We start from the raw sequence: 26,394 nt of genomic DNA on the forward strand, positions 1-26,394 counted from the left end.
AGCCGCTGAAGTGTGTGTTGTTGTGTGTCTGTTTTGTCGTGTGTCTGTTTAGTGCGAAGCACTTTGAGTCTTAGACCAAGACAGTGAGGACATTTTGTCTGGTCCTCGCTTATTTCAGGCAGTGTGAGAGTTGACAGCTGGTTTTAAAGTTGGATGAAGTGAACTTCTCTCTTTTCATTCTTCACTCTAACATTTCTCTTCCATGTGAGACTGTATGAAGGTGAGAGCTGTCGTCCCCATGTGAACAGTTATGCAGCTCCCTCCTTTTCCAGACTGTAAGTTCATCTCCATCCATGGTAAATGTCAGATTTCCATCATGTTTCTGTGGTTTGAGCTTTGACTGCAGCTCTTTTAATGAGCTGCTCTTTATTTAGATTTGAATGATTTGTTTTTCTGTCTCATTATACATCTGATGTTGACTCCTGCTCTCTGAGAGGACATTCATTTGATTCCTGGTAGAACAAAGTCAAGTCAGAATAAAATGTCCCACTGGACTGTTGCTGAGGACATTTGACTTCAGTATGTGGATCAATAAGAAGGAGCTTCATAGAAACACAATGAGACTGTGGAAAGAATGTGATGAATAATGAGACAGCAAAGCAGGATGATACAACAAGTAATGAAAAGAAAATCCTGACAGTAACAGGAAGCAGATTTAAAATGGTCCAAGTTACAAAGAGACCTGACTGAACCAGGACCAGGTCTGAACAGCAAACTGCTCCTGATGGTCAGACCTGTGTGTGTGTGTTTTATTTTGCAGCTAAAGTGAAAAATAATGTGACTAATTATTTTATTTTGAAATCTGTGTCATTAACAGTATTTGGGAAAAGAATGTTTTGCTTCTTCTTGTTTATGTTGTTGCCTGATGATGCTCCTGCAGGGCGTCATGTGATCTCAGTCAGTGTTGAATCATTTCTGTCCAACGCTTTGAATAAAAGATTTTAAACATCAAACTGTGAGTTGTGACTGTTCTGGATGTTTCTGTCTGTTCAAACTTTGACAGAAGAAACTAAAGTGATTTTCCTGCGTTGGTGGAATTCTGAGACCATCTTTTATTTTCACACTCAAACATGAGCGTTCCAACACATCAGCACCTGATGATTGTGAGGACATTTAAAACGCTGCTGTTCCTGTTATCTGAGCTCACTGAGTGACTTTATAGGGTTTGTTGTTTTATTCAACAGACTAAAGTCACCACACTTAAATAAGAAGCAGTGTAGTAGCTTAGATTAAATCTGTGTGTGTGTGTGTGTGTGTGTAGTTCACAGGTTTGTGCTTCTGTTTGTCTGCTCTGTAACATGAAGCAGCAGCGTGTGTGTGTGTGTCCAGGTCCAGATGTTCTTAGCTTTTAGTTTTACTGTATAAACTTATTACTGTATATGTTGGTGCTCATTGTTTCTTGACTCAGAAATTAAACATTTATCTGCTGAGGGAGGAAAGTTTCTCTGAACTCACCTTAACTCTGAGTTAAACACATGAACCCACAAGTGAACACAGAAACCTGAAGCTTCTGGTGCACATGAACTGAGAGCAGGTTTCAATGAACAGGAGACACAAGAAATATTTGACCTTTTTGTGTAAAACCAAATGAGAGTAATTATTTTTCAGTGTTTTTACTTTGACCTGAGAACAGAAACATTTCGAGCTGCTCCTCTGATCTGATTGTTTTACACTCATTCTTAACGATGTGGCGCCCTCTAATGACTAAAACCAGCATTTTCTCTCTGCTGTGTCAGGTTCAGTTAAACCTGCAGTACATTGGGTCACTTCACTCACAGCAGCAGATTATCTGATGATGGAAATAACCTTTGAAAACACAATTATTCGTCTCTGCTGCTAAAAGGTGAAGCTTGACTTTTCCTCCAGTGTCTGTGCAGCTGAAGTGACTCAGAGTCATTTATATTAATAGAGATGAATGAAGTGTGACTGCTCACAGCATCATTAACAGCAACGTGCTGCATGTGACAGTACAGTGAGTTTCAGTGAGATCTTTGATCATGACTGTGTAATGGGCAGAGCTGGATGAAGCTCAGATACCGGGAGGGGGGTGTGACCTCGGTATCTCACCGGAGACGGAGATAATGAGACAAACGAGTCACCCGAAAGCAAAGACGAGGAAATATAACGAAGCGTATGTAGCGCTTGGCTTCACTGTGACTTGTACCATATGAGTCTGTACCATCAGAGACGGTGTAGAAAAGGCCCAAAGTTAGGGCATGTTATATGTTCAGTGTTGGTCGGCTCACTTTGGGACAGCCCCCTCTGCTGGCTGATTCTGGTAACTGGCGGCATTCAGACAGTTGATGTTCCGGCAGAGTGAGTAAAGTTCCGGGTTAAACAGTTAATTAACGTCACGGCAAGTGGTCTGTGAGTGGGTGAAATGTAAGAACGTGTGTATCGTTGACTGATTGTGTTACGTTCTGCAGCTTGAAATCACCCTGTTGTTGTTCGGCGGTGTAACTTTAGCACTAGCCATGTTAGCGCTGTCAAGCTAGTTGTAGCATTTAGCTCGCCCCTTCGGATTGAGTGTACGTGACGTGACGTCATGTTTATTGTTTTTGAGTCGTTAGTGTGACGTTATGAGCGTTATATGCACGTCACTGTATGATGTTGTTATATATGTGTGTTAACATACTAGTTGTCAGGTGAACTGTGTTTAACAGCTGGGACAGTGGGAATTAGCGGCAGATGGAGATATAGTGATATCAGTACTGTTTATGTTTGTTGACTATGAAGAGCATTAATTTTTCATTCATTTGTTGCACTCTGTTATTGTATTTGATATAGAGAACCATGTGACCTCCTTACCTGCTAAGAGAGCAATAAAAGCCCTGAATGCTCCATCACCTGCTTCTTCATTGGGATATATAGATATACAGGGAAGTTTTGGCCTTAAGTTGGTTTTCTGGCCGACACACCCGGTGTGAACTTGGTGAGAAACCCTGAACCAACGCCAGTAGTCCAAGTGTCTCTGCTACAGACGGTAGGTGACGGTGTACACATCGTACGGTGGTTCGCGAGCCGGAAACAAGAAGAAGAAGAAGAAGCGTAAGCAGACCCGACTGATTCAAACGTTACTGAGATTTTTAGAAACGCGTCTTCTCCACCACCACCCATATCCACTGTGCCGGTCCAAAGTCCACAGCCACACTCTTTACTCGCTGCGCCACAGCTGTCTTTCATTTTCAGATACTGTTGGTGATCAGATTATACAGTAATCCAACAGTGTGAGTCCATGTTAAACTCAGTATCATCGCACATTCTCATCTGGAGTCTGACGACTGTGGGATTGTGTTGGTGAGGAGAAATCAATAAGCTCACAAACATTACAACACAATTTAGTGCAGTTTACTGTTATTCAAAGTCCAACATCTTTTAGGTGTGTTACATCTGCAGCCGTGGCAGCCCCCTGCTATGTGACGATACATGAGAAAAATACGTAAAAGAAAATTTAATGATTTGGTGTCTAATGACTGGATATTGTAAAGAAGTCGCAGTCAAACAGTAAGATCTGCTTTTCCAGTGTCTCAGAATCATGTAATCACAATAGAAAAAAAATAGGAAGTTATAAACTTTATTCCAAAATTATTATTCTTCTACAAATTTTAGATTCTTTTCCCATATTAATTTCTTGGGTTCCATACAAGCTGCACCTAAAGAACATCAATCACCTCGTCGTCCCTCCTGCTCCTCTCTGGCATGGTGTTGCCCTCAGGCAACAAACCACTATTTTGGCCCACACACCTCCCCTTTAAATTTTTTAAAGTAAAACATCACAATAAAAGTCTGATGATAAGTCTTTGACTAATGAAATTTAAGCTTGGCGTGGATTTGACCTTTCATCTTGGGGTGAAACTGTCGTTTTTGGGACCACAGCCGACTTGGACGCACTGCTAGCAGAAGGTAAGATAAATTTCACTTTTTAACATGTTTAAATTTAAATAACTTTGTATAAAAAATGTCTGTGATGTGCATGAATAAGTGAAGAAGCATATTTGATTGAGTAAAGACACTTTTTGTCTTCATTTATATACTAAAATGGCAGTTTTTCATTCGTTGCCTCAGGGCAACATTGTGCAGTTAGACCACTTTTGTGTGAACTATAACATGCTCATGTATGGAGATGTGTAGATGTATAGTTATCAACATAATCATTTTTTTTGCTGCACTATCTACTATTACAAGAAATGGATGCACAAACATTTTATGGGTGTGAGGAACATGATCAAGGGGTTTGGCTCATTCCTTCCGACATGAGGACAATGAGCTTGAAGAGAGTGACAGTGAGGAAGAGTGGACTCCAGAATCAGGTTTGAGGGAGAGTTAGGAGATCAGGATTCAGTCAGTAGAGTAACATACTGTATGGAATGAACATGTGTGCGTGTGTTTGTGTGTGTGTGTGCGTACGTGCATCAATGGGTGAAGAGAGGTATATATGACCTATTCTAATTTTATGCTTACTGGTTTCTTTTGAAAACAGATGACCTGTCTGATAACAATGAGTCTGTGGATGAAGAGGAAAATGATGATGAAGTCTCATAGGAAGATGTTCCACGCTTACCCCGTTGGAGAACACCCCACAGTGCCAACATCACTGATGACCCAGAATGACAGGCCAGCCTTCCAAAATCAGACAATATCAAGTCCTCACTACGAATACTTCAAGATGTTTTTTTCTGAAGACATTCTGGAAGTAGTTGTAGAGCTGTCAAATTTATATGCCATTCAGTGGAACACCAACAAGCCCCTTAACCTCACTACTAAAGAACTGGAGCAATTCATGTGTACAGCAGTGTACAGGTCGTTGTTTGGATTACCAGGTACCTGCATGTTTTGGAACAAAGCCAGTGTATTTCTTCTAATGTATTTATTGCTTGTTTGATCCTCATTCCACTTATTAAATAATATAGAAAACCTTGGCGGTTTAGTACCCTCATAGCATCTTGTTGCCCTGAGGCAACAAACCAAAATCTTCTGGGGGGGCTGGGGGAGGGCACATTTTCTGACTGATATATTATAAGGACCCCCCCAAGCTTCCGAAACTAGGGTGAAATATTTTTTTCCTCTTAAAATAAAAATTCATGCCATAGAGGGTTATGAACTTTCTTCCAAAATTATTCCTTTTTATAAATTTCAGATTTTTTTTCATATTAATTTCTTGGGTTCCTTACGAGCTGGACTTAAAGAACATCAATAACCTCGTCTTCCCTCCTGCTCTGACCTCTGCCACAGACTCCTCATGGTCTCTGAAGGCCACTGATGTCTCTTCCTCATCGTCTCCCTCTGTCTCATCTGGCAGATGTTGGACATCTAAACACACAGGAGGTGCCTGTTTGCTGTGGATTCACTCTGAGGGATTAGAACAGTCACCTGAGGAGAGAAGAAAACTTTCACAATCTTAGAAAAGCATAAAGCATAATTACAACTATGGCAAACATATATTACATGTTAACTGATGATGTACTTACAGGGTGTTATGTTATTTCAGGCTGTGCTTTATCATTTCTATGCAATTGTTTGAATAAAACGTGAAAACAATATTTTTGTTATTTGGTTCTGGACGTTTCTGTTTGTTTAACCTTTGATAGAAGAAACAAAAAATCATTTTGTGAGGAGAGAGATTCAGCAAAGATCAGCAGCTGGACTGGAACAGAGGATAATTGTGGTTCGTGGTCAGTGTCTTCACCTCTAACAAAAGAATTTATTGTGTATTGCTCTTATTGTGAAGGGTCCGTCCCGGAAGCTGAGAAAGCGAAAGTGTCGGTTGAGTCAGTGACGCAGTTCGGAGCCGTTAGTGTCCGTTAGTGCTGTTTAACGTTCAGGTGACACCGACAGCTATGGAGCTTCTTCCACTCGTGTGTCTCTGGGTCCTGACTCGGTCTGGAACAACGTTTGCTGCTGGAGACGGTGAGAAAACTAAAGACTCAGACTGAGACTCAGACTGAAGAGTTTTCTGTTTGACAGGATGAATCCTTCATCAACAGGGTTTGATGTAATATGAATCCTAATGATCAGCACAGATCGATACTGAACCATGAGGCTCCACAGCAGCAGATGATGGTTTTAATCACAGCGTCTGTTTGATCCGGTACAGCTGTATAATAGAAGTGCGCAGTATGTTGCTCCTCCTCAGGGCGTCGTTTCCTTCCTGCTCAGAGAAATGAAACGTTCATTCCGAGAAACTCTTCTTCATGTCGAAGCTGATTATTTGCTGTAAAACATGTCTGAGCTTTGGACGCTGATGTTTCTGATGACATATAAATGTCCGCTGCCTGAGACTGACTGACAGTTTGCTTGCTGACTGTTACTGATTGGCGGCTTCCTCCTTCCCTCCTCTCCTCCTCTCCTCCACCCTTCCTGGTCTCTTGTGGATCCTCTGCGGTTCATGATGTGAGCCCGTCCTGTGCTCCAGATGAGCCAGACTCCTCGGGGTCGTCTCCAGCTCAGGCTCAGTCCTTGGCCTGTTCACTTTGTACTTATTGTCTTTTTATTGATCAGACTCAGTAAATGAAGCTGATTAATGAAGTGAAGTCTCAGTGTGTTTAGTTGTGTTTTCCTGGTTGATCTGGAGCGCTCTGAAAATTCTTCTTTCTTTCTCTTTCTTTGTGTCGCTCATGTTTTTTCAAGCAGGTTCCAAACAGAATAAAAACAGTGAGCAGGGTGGAGAGACCTAGTATGAGTTTGATGCTCATCATCATTTGGGACAAAGACTCAGACATTATTCATTATTAATGAGTGCTTTGTCCCTTCATCACTCTGCATATAAACAAACTGATTTACATGTTTTTATCTTCCAGGGCCAAAGATCATCACAGTGATGGAAGGAAGTGATGTAACTTTACCCTGTTCCCTCAGCACGGGACAGAGCATTGTGGGAGAACGCTTTGAGTGGACGAAAGATGGTCAGAAGGACGTGTTCCTGTATGACGGTGGTCCTCTATCAGGACAAGATCCGCAGTTCAGAGGTCGTGTCTCATATTCTAAAGAAGAACTGAGTCGTGGTAACGCCTCCATAACCATCAGAGATACGAAGGTGGCTGACAGTGGAGACTACACCTGTGAACTTCAAAGTCAAACCTTCCACATTGAGCTTCTTGTTGGTGAGTGCTTTCATAAAACTCTGATTATTTACTGATGAGACTGGTTTAAGAGTCCCACATGGACTTTGGTCAAATAGTCAGAACACACATGTGGCAGGGCCTCGTCCCCACACAGCTGTAGTCACATCTGGACTGATTCCCTCTGTATCAAACAAGCTTGATGTTTGTGAGACGTTGCAGATGATGTGGTTCTGCTCAGTGAACTTTCAGCACTTCATAATAGATGAAATGTGACTGTGTCCACTCACATTTCATGTCCTCTGACTCTTTGACTGTAAAAGCTTCAGTTTGCTTCAAACAAAGAGCCTTTCACATCATCAAAGAGCATCTTAAACCTCCTCACACACATTTCTGAAGCTGGAACTGGGTCTGAGTCTGTGTCTGACAGATTTCTGTGAACTACGTCCACTTCACACAGCGATTGGCCAGGTGTGTGAAGGTAAGGAAGTGAACAGGTGTGTGGAGGTAAGGGACAGGTGTGTGAAGGTAAGGAAGTGGACAGCAGCTGAACTCCTCTGTCAGACCACCTGAGGGCAGCACAGTGAAAACCTTCAAGCAGAGACTTTATGAACGTCTGTGGCTTCATCACCATTTGAACAATGATGGCGTCTCAGATCTGGTTCCTTTCAGACGACTGGTTGTACCAACTGGTTTGTTTCATACTTCGGCCTCAGTCCAACTGGGACCAACACAAACCAGTCGTGTGTGTGAATGTGTGAGCAGCTGAAACTGAGATGACATCACACAAACACTCTAACATATGTTTTGTTTTTCCTTTTAGATGGTCCCTTAAAGGACAGAAGTGATGAAAACATCGCAGGTGAGTCCTGATTCTGATGACGTCACTGAGCTCTGTGTCTCACCTGTGTGTGAGTTTGGCTCCACAGGCCTGAATAAAGCTCATATCTGTAAACCTCAGCGTGTTCAGCTGACTGCCATCAGTCCTCTTTGTGCAGGTTTACACTAATTACTCATCACTTCAACGTCTCGTAGGTTTGTGCAAAGTTTCCTGAAGGTTATAGTGTTTAGATTTGTAGAAATATTCTATGATATTAACTGTGTTGTGTTTTACTCAGAGCTTTGTAATATTTATTCTCCCATCACTGATAAACATTACTCACCTCAACACAGTAAAAACACTCCAGAGGAGCCTTTCACCAGCTTTGACTCCACAGAAGAAATTCATCAACTGTGATGATCATATTTTCTAACATAAGTTTTATATAATTTTAGAGGAATAGAACAAATTTCATGTGATTTTGTAGCAAAACAAACTGAGCAGAAATTCAAGAGTTGTCCAGATTTCTTTGTTGTAAATGTGCTTCTGTCATGGTGTGAGTCAGAAAGAGTCAAACAGTGTTTGCAGCTGTGAATATTTCCTTTATTGTTGGTCTCACTCAAAAGTCTTTTACATGTTGTGTCCTATCTGTGTGTGCAGGGATGTGCAACCAGTGTTTGTATTGTGTGTTTGTGTTTCTGTCTGTTCCTGAGTTTTCCTCTTAAACACACTGTAATCCACAGATACGAGCAGAGGAACAAAAAGATCCTGGTGTTACACGTCTGACCCTGGAAACGTTCTTCATAAGTTATTGTTGATGTTCACAGGTTCAGCTCCAGAACCAAATATCAGGAAACTTGGTGAAACAAAGGACGGGACTCTGCTGCAGTGTAAGGTTCTTGGTGCTTTTCCCAAACCTTCTGTACAGTGGAAGGACAGAGCTGGAAACATCCTTCCTGCTGAAGAACCACAGGTCTCTGAAAGAGGAGGCAGATACGACATTATCCTCCAAACTACTGTGACCAAGACCAACTACTATCTCTGTGTAGCCACACAGGAGGAAATCAGCCATCAGATTTATTCTGAGAAATTTGTGTCTGTTCATGGTGAGTTTCTTCATATTTCTGTTTTTACGTTCAAGTAATTTTCTTTTTCAAGTAATTTTCTTTTATTTGTTGTTAGTTTCCAATACTATGAACATTTGTTCAGACTGAACACAAAACAAACTGGGATGAAGACGTGTGTGTAAGTTTTTAATGTTTCAGACTGAGTCAGATTTGTTCTGAGGCTCTGAGACTTCACTTCATTAATCTACAGAGAGAAGAGGAAGAATGAGAGGATGAGGAGGGAAACAACAGAAAGAACTGGAGTTTGTAGTGAACTCTGAGATCAGACTGATCACACACACACACACACAGTTACAGGTGTAGAAATAGCAGGTGTGACCTGATCCAGAGGACAGACATGAAAACACCACACGAGGACGATTTAGAGACTGAAACCATCAGAATCAGTGACGTCTTTGTTCCACAGGTGAAAAGAAAAAAGCTTGAGATTGAAGAATGAACTCAACAACTTCATCAGCACAATATACTGAGACTCACTGAAGCTCTGATCAGCTGTAATAGATAGATTAGATAGAGAGACAGTGCTTTATTCATCTCATTGGGTAATTACAGTTTTACAGCAGCAGAGTCAAACATCAGTCACATAACAAACAATAGAAAGACTCAAAGATGTAGATCAGATTTTACTCACTGATGTTTTTATTCTTTTATTTCTTCATTACAAACTTACGTCAAAGTGCAAACTGTGACCTGACTCTGAATATGTACAACAAGAGAGACTGTTAATAATGTGACTCCATCAACTGACATAGAAACAGTGAAAGTTCAGTGTTTAATGACAAAGGTTGACTTAATAATTGCTTCATGTTGTGTTCAGCCTCTGCATTGCAGTGAGGCTCCTGTCTGACAGACATGTTGCTTCATTCACTGCAGCAGAGTGTTGCTTTGCTTGATTCCAAGCAGAACTTCCTTCAAATCCAACATGAGCTTTTGACTTGAAGTGAAAATGGAAATGAAAACGAGAGTGAAACTGTCCACGTTGTGATTTCTGAATCTGCTCACAGATCCTCCTCCTCTGTCTGAAGCTGAAAGCAGGAGTTAACAAATGTTCACCACTTCACACATTCACTGGAACACAATGTGAAAATAGGTCCTGAAACACTGAAGCTTCATTGACTTTTATTAATGAGTTCAAAGTGGATTTAGCTTGAAGAGCTGGAGCTTCCTGAGTCTCATGCTGCATCATTCACACTGTGGATCTCTCTGCTCTGAATGTGGCCCAGTAGCTGTAGAGCCGACCAACCACCAAGAAGCACAGAATGATGTGAATATTGCTGAGCAGTCGTCAGTGGTGGAAGAAGAACTCAGATCCTTTACTGAAGGACTAAAAGTTCTAATACAACAGAGGAAAAATACTCAGTTACATGTAAAAGTCCTGCTTTCAAAATTCAGTTGGAGTCAAAGTAAAGAAATATCAGCAAAATGTACTTGAAGTATGAAAAGTCAAAGTTTGACTTTTAAAAAGTTGAATATTTTACAAACTGATCTTGTTTTGTTTTTAAGATCAAAGTAACTAGTAACTATATCTGTGTGATGAATGTAGTGGAGTAAAAAGTACAGTATTAGTGAAGTAGAGGTGCTGAGCAGCATAATGTGGAAATACTCACATCAAGTACATGTAGCTCCAAACTCTACTGAAGTACAGTAGTTGAGTAATTGTACTTAGTTCCTGTCCAACAGTGGCAGCAGTGCTTGTTGGGATCCAGAGTCCATCAGAGCCTGGGCTCAGGCTGTAGAAAACCTTGGCTATAGACAGATTGTCACACAGGTTTTCAGATGTCAGACACAGCAGGAGTAAAGCACAAGTCAGATGGAAACAGCCTAAAGTAGAGGAGGCAGGACAGAGATTCAAACATCTTCCTCCTGATCAACAACACGTCTCAGAAAGAGGAGGATGCTGCAACATCAGCCTCCTCACTACTGAGAGCAGAACCAGAAGCCAGCTCTCAGCTGTGCAGCCCAGCAGGAGGAAAGTGGCCATGAGATGGATGCTAACGTCACTGTGCCTGCTCACATTCATCCCAGTGCTGTTTTCATCTGCTGATAGTTTTAGATCATAGGAGCATGCACACGTTTAGTTGTTCTCTTTGTGAAGGCTGTGATGTCCAGTCTGCTGAACATGATCTGCAGTTACACTCTGAGTGTCACATTAACTTTCTGTCATCTGTTTCAGAGACTCCCACTGGATGGAGTAAGCCTATAATTATCGGGATTTTTATTGGTGTTGCTGTTGCTGTTGTTGGTGGTGTTGGTGGTGTTGGTGGTGGTGTTGTATATCAACGTTGGAAAAAGCGCAGCGCACAAAATTCTAATAAAGGTAAGTTTAAATAATGTTTAGTTTCAACATGTTCATAATGAACAAAGAAGAAAACAACAGATTGTTTGTATCTGTCTGATGTTCAGAGTGTTGTCAGTTGTGTTTATCTTCTCAGACGTGCAGTGTTCTGTTTGTATTTACTCTCAGGGTAAGATCGAGCTGTACTGTCCTCACCGCGCGCACCCTCACGAGGTTAGACAGACAGATAACGTATGTTCTGTAATAAAGGATGAGAGACGTGACTTTTCTTGTTTTTACTTACAGTCACAAACACACTTTCATTCATTTAAAACTGAAATACATCAGAAAATGTAAATGTAAAATGTAACGCTGCTAGCAAACAAACTGCACTAAATAACGCGTAAGTTAGCTTGTTCGTATCGTAGCAGCTAACACAGAATGCTAACAACACAACACAATAAACACAGCAGTTTGAAAAGTGCACACAGAATACTAACAGACTGTTAATGTTCCCAGGCTGAAGCGTGTGCAGCCACATTAACCAGCTTTACGACCCCATCTCTGTGTTACTGACCGAGCTCACTGACTGAAGGAGCGGAGCGGCAAAGATGGGAATTAGAATATTAACAGAAAGAGCGCTCACTCTGTCACCGTTTCTAAAAACCAAGATGTGGTGTATTGAGTACCAGAGGTGTGGTGCTCAGTTTGGTCCATGGGTGTCGCTGTGGTTTTGTTGTGTTGTGCTGGAGACTAACGAAAAATCAATATACAGTGGTAGACTGAGAAAATATGACTCCTCCACTTCATATATTACATGGTGTCAGAAGAGAAAATGGAGCAGATGAAACCCCCGACCTCACTAAGTCTAGAAGGAAATTAGCAGAAAATTGGAAGGTCTGGATCCAGAGGTTTGAACTTTTCCTTGTCGCTAGCGGAATCGATGAAAAGTCTGACGCAGTGAAAAGAGCCACGTTCCTGCATGTGGCTGGCGACGAAGCGATTAAGGTGTTCAAAACGTTTAACTTCGATGAGGACATCGATGGCTACCATGTGTTGAAAGAGCTGTTCAGGCGACATTGTGAGCCAATGAAAAATGTGACGTATTTGAGACACCTGTTCTTCACACAAGTGCAAGGAAAATTGGAAGCTGTTGATGCATATGTGACTGATTTAAAGAATAAAGCGAGAGATTGTGAGTTTGAGCACCTTACCGACTCACTGATCCGGGACAGAATCGTGTGTGGAATCATGGATCATCAAGTTAGAGGACGACTACTGAGAGAACCTGACCTCACGCTACACAAAGCAATAGACATTTGTAGAGCCAGTGAGTTAAGTCGGAGTCAGCTGAAAAGTCTACCTACATGAGCATGGGCATAGGTGTGGATTTGTTTCACTTCAATGATGCAGAGTTTTTGCTGTGTGTGGATTATTTTTCAAAGTTTCCAGAGCTTGTCAAGCTGAGTGGAACCTCAAGCAAACATATCATCATTGGACTCAAGTCTATATTTGCAAGGCATGGTGTGCCAGATGAGTTATTCTCAGACAATGGCAGACAGCTGGTGAGCCAGGAGATGGTGGACTTAAGCACTGAGTGGGGTTTCAAACACACCGCCTCCAGTCCGAATTTCCTGCAGTCAGATGGGCAAGCTGAGAGGACTGTCCAGACGGTCAAGAACCTCCTGAGGAAAGCACAGGACAGTGCCGGTGACCCATACTTAGCCCTGCTGGAATACCAGAATACACCACTGAGTGGGGTTGGCCTCTTGCCTGCACAAATGCTCATGGGGAGAAGGCTCAAATCAATATTACCGGTGACAAAGACATTGTTGCAGCCGGCTCTCTATAAAATGCCAGGAGTAACCTGGTGAGTAGACAGCAAAGACAGAAAGAATACTTTGACCAAGGAACCGGGACACTGTCTGATTTCCGAGATGGTGAAAATGTGAGGATTAGACAAGGCAGCAAGTGGGAACCAGCCACTGTGATAAAGAAACACAACCTGCCAAGATCCTACATAGTCAAAACTCCAGGTGGACAAGTGTACAGGAGGAATCGCAGACACTCGCTCAAAACTAAAGAGACTTCTTTCCCAGGGACACCTGTTGACACTCCATCAGAGTACCCATGTCAGGTGGTACAAGACACTTTACCAAGTGCTGATCCACCCAGTCCCACTCAAGACTGTTTCACGGTACCACAGAGTCCAGAAATGGTGACTGATGATACTGCATGTACAAACAGCCCTGTGACAACAACACGCTGTGGAAGGCCTGTAAGAGTGCCACAACGTTATCTGGTCTAACCAGAACAGGCTAACTTAAAGACTGTTATGCGCTTAGTTCAAGGTCTGAGTAAAGAATTGTGAGAAAAAACAAAACACAGGTTTGGTAAGTGTTACACACTGAGCTGTTGTGTACTGAGTGTGATTTTTCACAGTTCAGTCATGATGTTAACATACTTATATTGAGATTCATTTTGTTAAGGTCATTTGTTCTTCTGATGTGCAAGAAACTGTGCAGACTTATACGTGAATCTGATCAGTAATATCAGATGGCATTTTGGTTTGTTAATTAAGTCTAAACAGGACTATAGTATGTTTTATAGTGCCTGTTTGTTAAACATGGTTGGAGGCAATATATCGCCTGGTTTTCAAAACTGTTTTGTCAATATTCTGCATAGACACTGAAAAAAAAAAACTTAAGAAAGGGAGTTGTGGTGTATTGAGTACCAGAGGTGTGGTGCATGGGTGACGCTGTGGTTTTGTTGTGTTGTGCTGGAGACTAACGAAAAATAAATATACAGCGGTAGACTGACAAAATATGACTCGCCCACTTCATATATTACACAGGAGAAATACAGAACACTCACTCTGATACAATTTCCATGACCTAAATGAAAAAATACATCTTTTACGTTTTTATACTTTTTAACACTTTTAACTCGTGAAATTTTATTTTAACCTTTAAAAACAGCACACAAGTCATTTGGGATTTTCTTCAATATCATTTTGTTTTTCTTCCCACAGGTCGACCATCAGATGCAGGTACCCCTCTTAAAGACTTAAATGGTTCAAGACCCCCAATCTAATGAGGAAGCTTCACTAACTTTACCTGAGCTGTGAAGCCGCTGAAGTGTGTGTGTTGCTGGTGTCTGTTAGTGCGAAGCACTTGAGTCTTAGACCAAGACAGTGAGGTCATTTTGTCTGGTCCTCGCTTATTTCAGGCAGTGTGAGAGTTGACAGCTGGTTTTAAAGTTGGATGAAGTGAACGTCTCTCGTTTCATTCTTCACTCTAACAGTTCTCTTCCATGTGAGACTGTATGAAGGTGAGAGCTGTCGTCCCATGTGAACAGTTATGCAGCTCCCTCCTTTTCCAGACTGTAAGTTCATCTCCAGTCCTGGTAAATGTCAGATTTCCATCATGTTTCTGTGGGTTTGAGCGTTGACTGCAGCTCTTTTAATGAGCTGCTCTTTATTTAGATTGGAATGATTTGTTTTTCTGTCTCATTATACATCTGATGTTGACTCCTGCTCTGTGAGAGGACATTCATTTGAAAGTCAGGGCAGAATAAAACGTCCCACTGGACTGTTGCTGAGGACATTTGACTTCAGATGTGGATCAATAGAAATAGCTTCATAGAAACACAATGAGACGTGGAAAGAATGTGATGAATAATGAGACAGCAAAGCAGGATGATACAACAAGTATGAAAAGAAAATCCTGAAAGTAACAGGCAGCAGATTTAAAATGGTCCAAGTTACAAAGAGACCTGACTGAACCAGGACCAGGTCTGAACAGCAAACTGCTCCTGATGGTCAGACCTGTGTGTGTGTGTGTGTGTGTGTTTTATTTGCAGCTAAAGTGAAAATAATTTGACTAATTATTTCTTATTTTGAAATCTGTGTCATTATCAGTATTTGGGAAAAGCATGGTTTTGCTTCTTCTTGTTTATGTTGTTGCCTGATGATGCTCCTGCAGGGCGTCATGTGATCTCAGTCAGTGTTGAATCATTTCTGTCCAACGCTTTGAATAAAGATTTTAAACATCAAACTGGGGAGTTGTGACTGTTCTGGATGTTTCTGTCTGTTCAAACTTTGACAGAAGAAACTAAGTGATTTGCCTGCGTTGGTGGAATTCTGAGACCATCTTTTATTTTCACACTCAAACATGAGCGTTCCAACACATCAGCACCTGATGATTGTGAGGACATTTAAACGCTGCTGTTCCTGTATCTGAGCTCACTGAGTGACTTTATAGGGTTTGTTGTTTATTCAACAGACTAAAGTCACCACACTTAAATAAGAAGCAGTGTAGTAGCTTAGATTAAATGTGTGTGTGTGGTGTGGTGGGGGTGTGTGTGTGTGTGTGTGTGTGTGTGTGTGTTTAATTCAGTGTTTTACAAAAACCTCTAAACATTCAAACATTTTCATCTTTATTAGTTAGAACAGTCCAGAGACAGACCGAAACGAGCAGAGAGACAGAGGCCTATGACAGGTAGCACGGGTCCAGGTCTGGATTTAAACCGTGTGTGTTTCGGTTGGTGTGATATAAACCTTCACCATCAGACCATCCGGACGCCTCAGGGAAAACAACCTGACCGCTTTCCTGCTGAATTCATGAGTCATGGCTGATGAAAGCGGGGATGCGGCTTTATTGTGAAGGGCTCGGTGTCGCGGAAGCCGTGAAACCGAAAGTGTTAGTGATGAGCCAATCACGGTGTCAGGAGCAGCCACAGCTTCGTTGCACAGAGACGTAAAGTGACGGTTGATGTTCAGTGACAGCAGCAGCTATGGAGCTTCTTCCACTCGTGTGTCTCTGGGTCCTGACTCGGTCCGGATCAACGTTTGCTGCTGAACACGGTAAGAAAAACTGGAGTCGGACCGAGAATCGGACTGAAGTGTGTTATTATCTGACTGACTTTTATTAGATGACAACCTGTAAACATGCAGGAGTGTGGAGCCAGAGCTCTGGGAGCATCAGACTGGCAGCTGCAGCTGTCACATCTGTATTCAGCTGAAAACACAGATCATCAGCACAGGATGATGGCGTCATCTGTGTCCTGATCATCACAGCGGATCGATATTTAAATCATCAGCCTATAACAGACCTGCTCAGTGTTTAGATGTGGCTTAGAATTTAGCAGCTGTCGTTTCCAGAGGTGCTTTGTAACTGTGCATGTGGCGTCAGTATAATGCTGCAGATGTGGGCCCGGTCCGGGGTTTGGGTGGCCGGATGTGCTTATCACAGAGGTGTGTTTGACTGTTTGTCTTCAGTGTGTCTCAGGAAGTGTCCTTCCTCGTTTCAGAGCTGCTGTCTGATCTCTGCACCGACTGTGTCACTTCACACTCTTTCACTTGTGATGAAACATAAAAGCTGAGGCTGCAGCCTGAAGCTGTTTGTAACGAGCTAAAGAAAAGAAACTACAGAGAAATCAAAATTAATCCCAGACGGTTTTTATGTTTGCAGGTGCATGGGTTTTGTGTCTGTGTATGTTTGTGTGTGTGTGTGTGTGTGTGTGTGTGTGTGCGTGCGTGCGTGTGTGTGTGTGTGTGTGTGTGCGTGCGTGCGTGTGTGTGTGTGTGGGTGGTGGAGTTGGCAGGTATCACAGAGGTGTGGTTGATGGTCTTGTTTCACAGGAACTCTCCTTCCTGGTGTTTGATTGTTTGATTGCTGCACTGATTGTGTATATAAAATATAAAAGCTGTGTCTGCAGGTCTGTGATCACTGGATGTTATTTTTGTCATATAAAAGTGGATGTTGTGTGATAATTGTCGACCCTCCAGCTGTTCACACATGTTCTCTTCTCTGTTTCACTCGTCATGTTTGTGTTTGTATCTTCCTGCTGCCAGAGACAGAAGCTTCTCCTCCGTTTATCCAGCACTTTTCTGTCTGGACTCCAGCTTCTCTTTCAGCTCATTGACTAGTTTTCATGAAGTTCACAGTGTTTCCATGTTTCCCCCCAACATCAGCTACAGTAACACGCCCCTGGGCATTTATTTATTAGTTTAAGTCACATTCAAAGAAGAACCAGAGGAAGTTAAGTTTCACTGTGTTTAGTTTCCTTCTCTTTATTTCTCCCACGCAGACTCATTTTTATTCCACCGTGCAGAAATACCTGTTTGTGTGGTTTTACTTGTGTGTGTGAGGAAACAGGGGCCGTTTCTTAAATGATAAGAGCTTTGTATACCTGCAGCTGCTGGAGAGTTCACTGGCTTTGGTTTTATTAGAGTAGAGCAGTGGTGTTATTTGATTTTTATGGCCACAGTCAGAACTGAAGAAGCCTTTAGGAATAAGATAAAACTTTATTGATCCCACAGAGGGGAAATTTACTTGTTAGGCAGCTCACAAGAAAAACAGTAAAAAAAAAGATAGTGTGCATGAAATTCAAGTACAAAAAATGTGCAAAGAAATAGCGTTTTTACAATCTAAAAAAAGTTCAATTAAAGATAAAGATAGATAGTGATGAGGAGGAAACTGTGAGAAAGAAAAAATATTGCGCAGTCCCTCCATGGACAGATGAAAAGTTAGATCAGACCAGAGGTTAACTAAACAGCTGAGTTGTACAGTCTGACAGCAGATGGAATGAAGGACCTGTGGTAGAGCTCCTTCCTACACTGTGGATGTCTAAGTTTGCTGCTGAAGGAGCTGCTCAGCGTCTCCACTGTCTGGTGCAGGGTGTGAGAGGTGTTGTCCATGATGGATGTCAGCTTAGCTAACATCCTCCTCTCACCCACCTCCTCCACAGTGTCCAGCAGGCAGCCCAGGACAGAGTGTTTGTGCTGGACAGTGGAGGCTACCACAGAGTCATAGAATGTCTTTAGAAGAAGCCTGCACACTCCAAAGGAGCTCAGTCTCCTCAGAAGGTGGAGGTGACTTTGGTCCTTCTTGTACAGGGCATCAGTGTTGGGCATCCAGTCCAGTTTATTGTTAAGGTGAACACCCAGGTACTCGAAGCTGTCCACCAACTCAATGTCCGCACCCTGAATGTTCACCGGTGTGTGGGGTAGTGTCCTTCTCCTGAAGTCGATGGTGGTTGTGCTGACACACAGTCACTGACAAGTTTTCAGTATTTAAATGAAGAAAAGCAAAGGTTAAAGAAATGAGACATGCAGTCATGTGGAGGAGCCTGATTCCATGATAAACAGCTTTGCTTGGTTATGGGCTTTGCAGTGGGACAAATACTGTTCAAAGGCAGGAGAAAGTGATGCACCATCAAGGAGGTTCATGTCTGTACAGCATCGGATTTAATTAAAATAACATCACTGTTGTGAGAGCATGAGGAGTGGTTAACAACCGGATAAATACTGTTGTGCTGTCTTTAAAGGTTAAAAATAATGTTTAAAGTTCATAAGTTAAACGTGTAAAAATGTAAAAGTTTTATTTTCATTTAGTTCATGGAAATTCTATCAGAGTGAGCGTTCTGAACTTTTCTTGGGTTTTGGAAACGGTGACAGAGTGAGCGCTCTTTTTGTTAATATTCTAATTCCCATCTTTGCCGCTCCGCTCCTTCAGTCAGTGAGCTCGGTCAGTAACACAGAGATGGGCTCGTAAAGATGGTTAATGTGGCTGCACACGCTTCAGCCTGGGAACATTAACAGTCTGTTAGTATTCTGTGTGCACTTTTCAAACTGCTGTGTTTATTGTGTTGTGCTGTTAGCATTCTGTGTTAGCAGCTACGATACGAAGCTAACTTACGCGTTATTTAGTGCAGTTTGTTTGCTAGCCGCGTTACATGTTGCGTAGTTTACTGTTGTTTAAGGTATTTGTGTGTTTATGTGGTCACCGTATTTGTGTTACATGACTGTGCAGATGCTGGTTTGTGTACAGTTGTTGTGTTGCCTGTTAATAACGGTAGTGAACAGTTTGATGTTAGATTTATGGTCAGACTGAGGTCAGACTCTGAGCTGTCTGTGATCCTGTGTGAGCTGAGGAGCGAGTTATACTGGAAGAGAAATGGTTTGTGTGACATGATGTTCACACGTGTAGGAAATCAAAAGTAGCTGTAGCTGTTTTCAGCAGTTTCACCTGAAGGGAAAATAAAAAGCGCCACAAAGAGGAGGTTTAAAAATGGCTGCACATAGTTTCAGACTGTGAGTTATTTTACCATCAAACAAACATAATGAAACATATTGAAACCTGGAGTAATGAGGAGCTTAGGAAAGATCTTCAGATGCCACTAAATTGTCAGGTTGATTGTGTTGCATGATTGTGTGTCATTTACTCTTTAAACTGACCATATGTACAGTCCCTGACAAAAGTCTTGTTGCTTATCCAAGTTGTAGGAACAACAAATAATAACTTGACTTGTAGTTGATCAGTTGGAATCAGAAACAGCTTATATGAAAGGCAAAGCCCTTCAGAACATGCTGATTATACCAAAATAAAGTTTTGTATCATTCATTGAGTTTTACCATTTAATTAGGACAGAAAGGTCAGATTTTGTTTGGACAAAAGTCTTGTCGTATACAAAAATAATGTGCTTTAGAAATTATACTTTATTTTGAATACACAAACATGCTACAATAACATCAGAACATAAAGTCATGGTGCCTTGCAAAAAGAGTTAATATCATGACTCCCATGAGCTTGGAGGACTGCATCCGTATGTCTCAGCCATGACTCAGATAACTGATAAAGTTATCTGGAGTGGCAAAGAAAGCAGTCTTTCAGGACTCATCAAGTTTCATCAGTTTCATCTTCCAAGCCTCCTCCTTCATTTTACCCCAGATGTGCTCAGTAATGTTCATGTCTGGTCACTGAGCTGTCCGATCCTGGAGCAACTTTGATGTTGAGGCTTCAGTATGAGAAGGATCGCCGTCCTGCTGAAGGATTTGCTCTCTCCTGTGATTTGGAATGTAACGGGCAGCAAGAATTTCTTGATAGTTCAGGCTGTTGACGTTGCCATCCACTCTGCAGATCTCTCGCACACCCTTACTGGATGGAGCCTCAAACCATGATTTTTTTCCTCAACCAAACTTGACTGTGATCTGCTGCAGTATTTGTGGCTATTGGGATGCAGTTTAATGGATAATTCATCAGAAAAATTAACTTCTGCCACTTTTCCACTGTCCATCCTTTCTGCAAGCTGTGGGCCTTGGCAAATGCAACACAATTTTTTTGTTGTCTTCTGTTTAATGCTGGTTTGTGAGCACTTATTCAGCCATGAAGACCACTGCATGAGAGAATTTGACTGAATTTGAATGAACTGTTCTTGTAGATATAGAGGTTTTTTGAAAAAGGGTTGGTCCTGGACTGTCAAAGCAACAAACGGTCCTCTTGAGCAGTTGTCTTACGGAGTCTGTCTGTCCTGGGCTTGTCATGAAAGTCACCAGTTTCATCAAATCTTTTTCTCTCCACTTGACGTTTGGATGCATTAAAGATGTCTGCCACCTCAGCAGCAGACTTGGTTTTCAGGCTCTTGATGATCAGCACTTTGGTCTGTGGTTGAAATTTTGGCATGTTGTCAGAGGTCAGGTTGCACTTCACATGAAGGTCTGGTGTGCTGGGGTTCTTTTTATACACACCTGGGAATGTGTTGATTACAGTATTTGTCACAGGTGAAGCTCTAATCTGTGATTGGCTGAATCATTCACAGACACGACAAGACTTTTGTCCTTGCACAAACAGATGTTATGGGCTTTACCAAGCTGTGAACATCAGGACACTTTTTGAAAGTTTCATTTTTCACCCCGTTATTAATGTGAAAGCCCTTGACATTAAAATGAACCATTTATTGTAACAATTGATTGATAAGAAATAAAGTTATACTCGCTCCAGACTAACAGTGTCGTCAGCAGTAGAGAATGTACGTTCTGAGGGTGTGGATGTTGCTTGCGTACAGAGCTAAAGCATCTGCAGTGTCCTTCATGCCTATACATATTTTGCATTGTGCACTGTTAGCATCGACGCTGCTAAAATGGAGCCACGCTCTAGATCTTTTCCACATTGCACACGGATTGCGATCAGAAGAATGCGCCCAAGTAAATCCGTGTGAAATGTGGAAAAGATCTAGAGCATGGCTTTGTGGGTGTGGCCTAAATTAGTGTTTTTCCTGGATGACTGGACACAGCCAATCACCAGCACTAAATCGAACTAAATGACGTTTTTTGATACCCGATAGTATCGAGGCAATTTGGTGGATACCTTAGGAAGTATTGAATTCGATACCCTGCTTGTTATTTTATTTTGAAATATGTATTATTGACATTATTTGGGAAAAGCATGTATTTCTTCTTTTAATTTCTCAAGGTGCTGAACAGAGTGCTTCATATAACAACAACAACAAAGCTATAAATTCAGATGCCAGTATGTGGACACCTCAGAGTGATGCAGTCTGATACAACAGTCCTGCAGTAAATCCTCCTGTGGACCTTTAAGTCATCAACTCTTTGGGTTGCATATAAACAAACTGATTTACATGTTTTTATCTTCCAGGACCAAAGATCATCACAGTGATGGAAGGAAGTAATGTAACTTTACCCTGTTCCCTCAGCACCAGACAGAACATTGAGCTACAGCGCTTTGAGTGGAGGAAAGATGGTCAGAAGGAGGTTCTTGTGTATGATGGTAGCCCTCTATCAGGTCAAGATTCAGACTTCATAGGTCGTGTCTCATATTCTAAAGAAGAACTGAGTCATGGTGACGCCTCCATAACCATCAGAGCTACAAAGGTGGCTGACAGAGGAAACTACACCTGTGATTTTCCACGTCTTCAAAGTCAAACCTTCCACATTGAGCTTCTTGTTGGTGAGTGCTTTCATAAAACTCTGATTATTTACTGATGAGACTGGTTAAAGAGTCCCACATGGACTTTGGTCAAATAGTCAGAACACACATGTGGCAGGGCCTCGTCCCCACACAGCTGTAGTCACATCTGGACTGATTCCCTCTGTATCAAACAAGCTTGATGTTTGTTCTCACACACATTTCTGAAGCTGGAACTGGGTCTGAGTCTGTGTCTGACAAATTTCTGTGAAGTACGTCCACTTCACTCAGCGACTGGCCAGGTGTGTGAAGGTAAGGAAGTGGACAGGTGTGTCAAGGTAAGGAAGTGGACAGGTGTGTGAAGGTAAGGAAGTGGACAGGTGTGTGGAGGTAAGGAAGTGGACAGCAGCTGAACTCTGTCAGACCACCTGAGGGCAGCACAGTGAAAACCTTCAAGCAGAGACTTTATGAACGTCTGTGGCTTCATCACCATTTGAACAATGATGGCGTCTCAGGTCTGATTCTTTTCAGACGACTGGTTGTACAAACTGGTTTGTTTCAGACTTTGGCCTCAGTCCAACTGGGACCAACACAAACCAGTCGTGTGTGTGAATGTGTGAGCAGCTGAAACTGAGACGTTTGTGAAATCAGTTTGAGATGGAAGCGGAACAAATTCCTGTTTTAGTTTCTTTTCTGATAAATTGATGATATCACACAAACACTCTAACATATGTTCTGTTTTTCCTTTTAGGTGGTGATTTAACCTCTTAAGGTTCATTTCAGTCATGTGCATTTCCACCTGTTTATAAAGACTCATCTCAAATGTTTTATTTTTCCAAGTCTATGAAGACCTGATACATGTCCTCGGCATCACTGCAAAGCAAACACTCTGCTCTCTTCTGTTGTGTTTGTCTTATTTCTGCTCCAAACATTGATGGATTGGTTAAAGATCACACACAGAAAAATGGAAAAACCACTTCTTTCTTTTCTTTTACTTATTGTTTGAAAATTCAGTAACTCAGTGATAATAATAGCTATCAGGCTGAAATTCACAGGGTCTCTCCCTCCACTTGTTTACAACATCTGCACCAAATTTCATGTTGATAGAAGAAAGAGGCTCTGAGATATTTGACAAAGTGCAGTACAGAGCATCTCCATCAGATGACTGCAGAGCTTTAGAAAACCTCTCCAAAGTTTCCAGATAATGATGAGAAATGTTTTTAATGACTCTGAAAAATGGCCCTAAATGTTAAAGTTGACTAAAAGCAGATGTTGTTAATATTTCCATACAGATTTACATATTTAGTCTCATTGAATCGCGTCTCTTTTGACAGATAAAACACTTCATCTGTGATGTGGGTGTCCCACCACCACACAAAGGCCACATACATCAACTTCCATATATGGTCAGGCAGGTAATTTTACCGGCTACAAACTCGCAGTGTTTTCACGGTGCTGACTTTCTATTGGATGAAAGCAGCTGTCAATAAAGCGCGCGTGGAGCTCGCGTAACGATGCGGTGCTCTGATTGGCTGATGGAGTTAAAACACCGTTAATTTCCTCAGTTTCGGTCGTAGAAAGAAGCTGATTGGTTTGTTCTGTTCCTGGGCGTTTACTGATTTCAGAGATACTGAACATCATTGGTCAAATGTTTGGTCAAAACTTTCAAATTGACCGAAATGTCGTTGTTTCGGAAATTTGAGGAGCAACGTTAAAACTAAACGAGGGAAATAATCCGCTTTTATTCCGGTTATTTTTACTTCCGCTTGAATTTAAACCAACTGGATTTAATCTGTGTTTCTTTGTTCTTTAAAACGAGCCCGGTTTGTCTTTAAATGTTTGTTTTTCGATCAATAAATGTTTTTAACGACAGAGAGACAGGTTAGCAGGTTCATTTCTAACAGTTTACTGCCGTAAAGTAAGACGCAAATGTTTTTATGTCGTAAATCGTTAATGAAAACTCTTGAATGCGTCAAAAAAACCTAAGATCTGAGCTTTAAACTGAGGTAAAACATGTCTGTATTTACGTTTACAGTCAACATGGAAATATACAGTTTATTCCTTTATTGAGTTTTACGTGTAAATCTCGGGTCGCAGGCAACCTCCGCACCTTAAAAGGTTAAAGGACAGAAGTGATGAAAACATCCTAGGTGAGTCCTGATTCTGATGACGTCACTGAGCTCTGTGTCTCACCTGTGTGTGAGTTTGGCTCCACAGGCCTGAATAAAGCTCATATCTGTAAACCTCAGCGTGTTCAGCTGACTGCCATCAGTCCTCTTTGTGCAGGTTTACACTAATTACTCATCACTTCAACGTCTCGTAGGTTTGTGCAAAGTTTCCTGAAGGTTATAGTGTTTAGATTTGTAGAAATATTCTATGATATTAACTGTGTTGTGTTTTACTCAGAGGTTTGTAATATTTATTCTCCCATCACTGATAAACATTACTCACCTCAACACAGTAAAAACACTCCAGAGGAGCCTTTCACCAGCTTTGACTCCACAGAAGAAATTCATCCAATGTGATGATCAGTTTTTCATTGTGGCAGCATGAGACTGTTGATCAAACACACTCAGTGTCCACTTTATCACGTTCACCTGTTCAATCTGCTGCAGTTCAGTTCAGCAGCTCTGCCATAAATTCCACCTTTACAAAGTTTACAATGTTCAGTTTCTGTTGACTTTGTCAGAAATGTGGAAATTCACTTCTATGATTATCACTGAGCTCATAGTTAAAGCTGCTGTTGTTCTGGACGACATTATACTGAGAGCTGTTTCTATTTTTTTGTCCTCCCTGTTTACAAACATGAGAGGGTCAGAATATTAGGAACAGGTCTGAATATAACACAGTCCAGTCCAACACCATCACTAACTATGAGCTGAGAGATAAAACATAGAAGTGAATGAAAACCTCTGTGACATCAGAAAAGGTTCAGTTGAGTTACATTAGATTGTACAGGTGTACCTAATAAAGTGGACACTGAGTGTGTGTTTCACTGACACAGTTAAACTCTGATCACACACTTTGAACCATGTGTTTCATATTTTCTAACATAAGTTTTATATAATTTTAGAGGAATAGAACAAATCTCATGTGATTTTGTAGCAAAACAAACTGAGCAGAAATTCAAGAGCTGTCCAGATTTCTTTGTTGCAAATGTGCTTCTGTCATGGTGTGAGTCAGAAAGAGTCAAACAGTGTTTGCAGCTGTGAATATTTCCTTTATTGTTGGTCTCAGTCAAAAGTCTTTTACATATTGTGTCCTATCTGTGTGTGCAGGGATGTGCAACCAGTGTTTGTATTGTGTGTTTGTGTTTCTCTCTGTTCCTGAGTTTTCCTCTTAAACACACTGTAATCCACAGATACGAGCAGAGGAACAAAAAGATCCTGGTGTTACACGTCTGACCCTGGAAACGTTCTTCATAAGTTATTGTTGATGTTCACAGGTTCAGCTCCAAAGCCACACATCTGGACAGTTGAACACACAAAAAACTGGGCTCTGCTGCAGTGTGAGGTTCTTGGTGCTTTTCCCAAACCTTCTGTACAGTGGAAGGACAGAGCTGGAAACATCCTTCCTGCTGAAAAAACGAAGGACTCTGAAAGTGGAGGCAAATACGACATTATCCTCCAAACTACTGTGACCAAGACCGACAACTATAGCTGTGTAGCCGCACAGAAGGAAATCAGCCATCAGATTCCTGCTCACACCCATGTGTACATCAGTGGTGAGTTACTTCCTGGTTGTGTTTCAATGTTTAAATGATTGTAACTGTGTATTTCATCAGTTTTTAAAATATGAACATTTGTTCAGAGAGAACACAAAACAAACTGGGATGAAGACGTGTGTGTAAGTTTTTAATGTTTCAGACTGAGTCAGATTTGTTCTGAGGCTCTGAGACTCCACTTCATTAATCTACAGAGAGAAGAGGAAGAATGAGAGGATGAGGAGGGAAACAACAGAAAGAACTGGAGTTTGTAGTGAACTCTGAGATCAGACTGATCACACACACACACACACACACACACAGTTACAGGTGTAGAAATAGCAGGTGTGACCTGATCCTGAGGACAGACATGAAAACACCACACGAGGCCGATTTAGAGACTGAAACCATCAGAATCAGTGACGTCTTTGTTCCACAGGTGAAAAGAAAAAAGCTTGAGATTGAAGAATGAACTCAACAACTTCATCAGCACAATATACTGAGACTCACTGAAGCTCTGATCAGCTGTAATAGATAGATTAGATAGAGAGACAGTGCTTTATTCATCTCAGTGGGTAATTACAGTTTTACAGCAGCAGAGTCAAACATCAGTCACATAACAAACAATAGAAAGACTCAAAGATGTAGATCAGATTTTACTCACTGATGTTTTTATTCTTTTATTTCTTCATTACAAACTTA

At 41.5% G+C, this 26,394-nt stretch overlaps 1 protein-coding gene and 1 long non-coding RNA gene across 6 annotated transcripts in view; both read left to right on the forward strand.

The window, feature by feature from the left end:
• Nucleotides 1-26,394, forward strand: part of LOC121179848 (butyrophilin-like protein 1) — a 74,342-nt gene that overhangs the window by 24,494 nt on the left and 23,454 nt on the right. For 4 of the 5 annotated variants that reach the window (XM_041034920.1, XM_041034921.1, XM_041034922.1 and 1 more), the window contains exons 5-6: nt 7,882-7,920; nt 8,706-8,984. In XM_041034920.1, the coding sequence (XP_040890854.1) occupies nt 7,882-7,920; nt 8,706-8,984 (318 nt within the window). Of the gene's footprint in view, nt 1-7,881; nt 7,921-8,705; nt 8,985-9,195; nt 9,669-26,394 lie in introns of those variants that run through there. The other variant, XM_041034924.1, reaches the window with a different exon arrangement.
• Nucleotides 20,172-25,426, forward strand: LOC121179853. The gene is made up of 3 exons (XR_005893893.1): nt 20,172-20,182; nt 23,256-23,260; nt 25,282-25,426. It is a non-coding gene; the product is annotated as an uncharacterized LOC121179853 (long non-coding RNA).

The sequence above is a fragment of the Toxotes jaculatrix genome, chromosome 3, assembly GCF_017976425.1.
Source record: "Toxotes jaculatrix isolate fToxJac2 chromosome 3, fToxJac2.pri, whole genome shotgun sequence".
Taxonomy (NCBI): Eukaryota; Metazoa; Chordata; class Actinopteri; family Toxotidae; genus Toxotes; species Toxotes jaculatrix.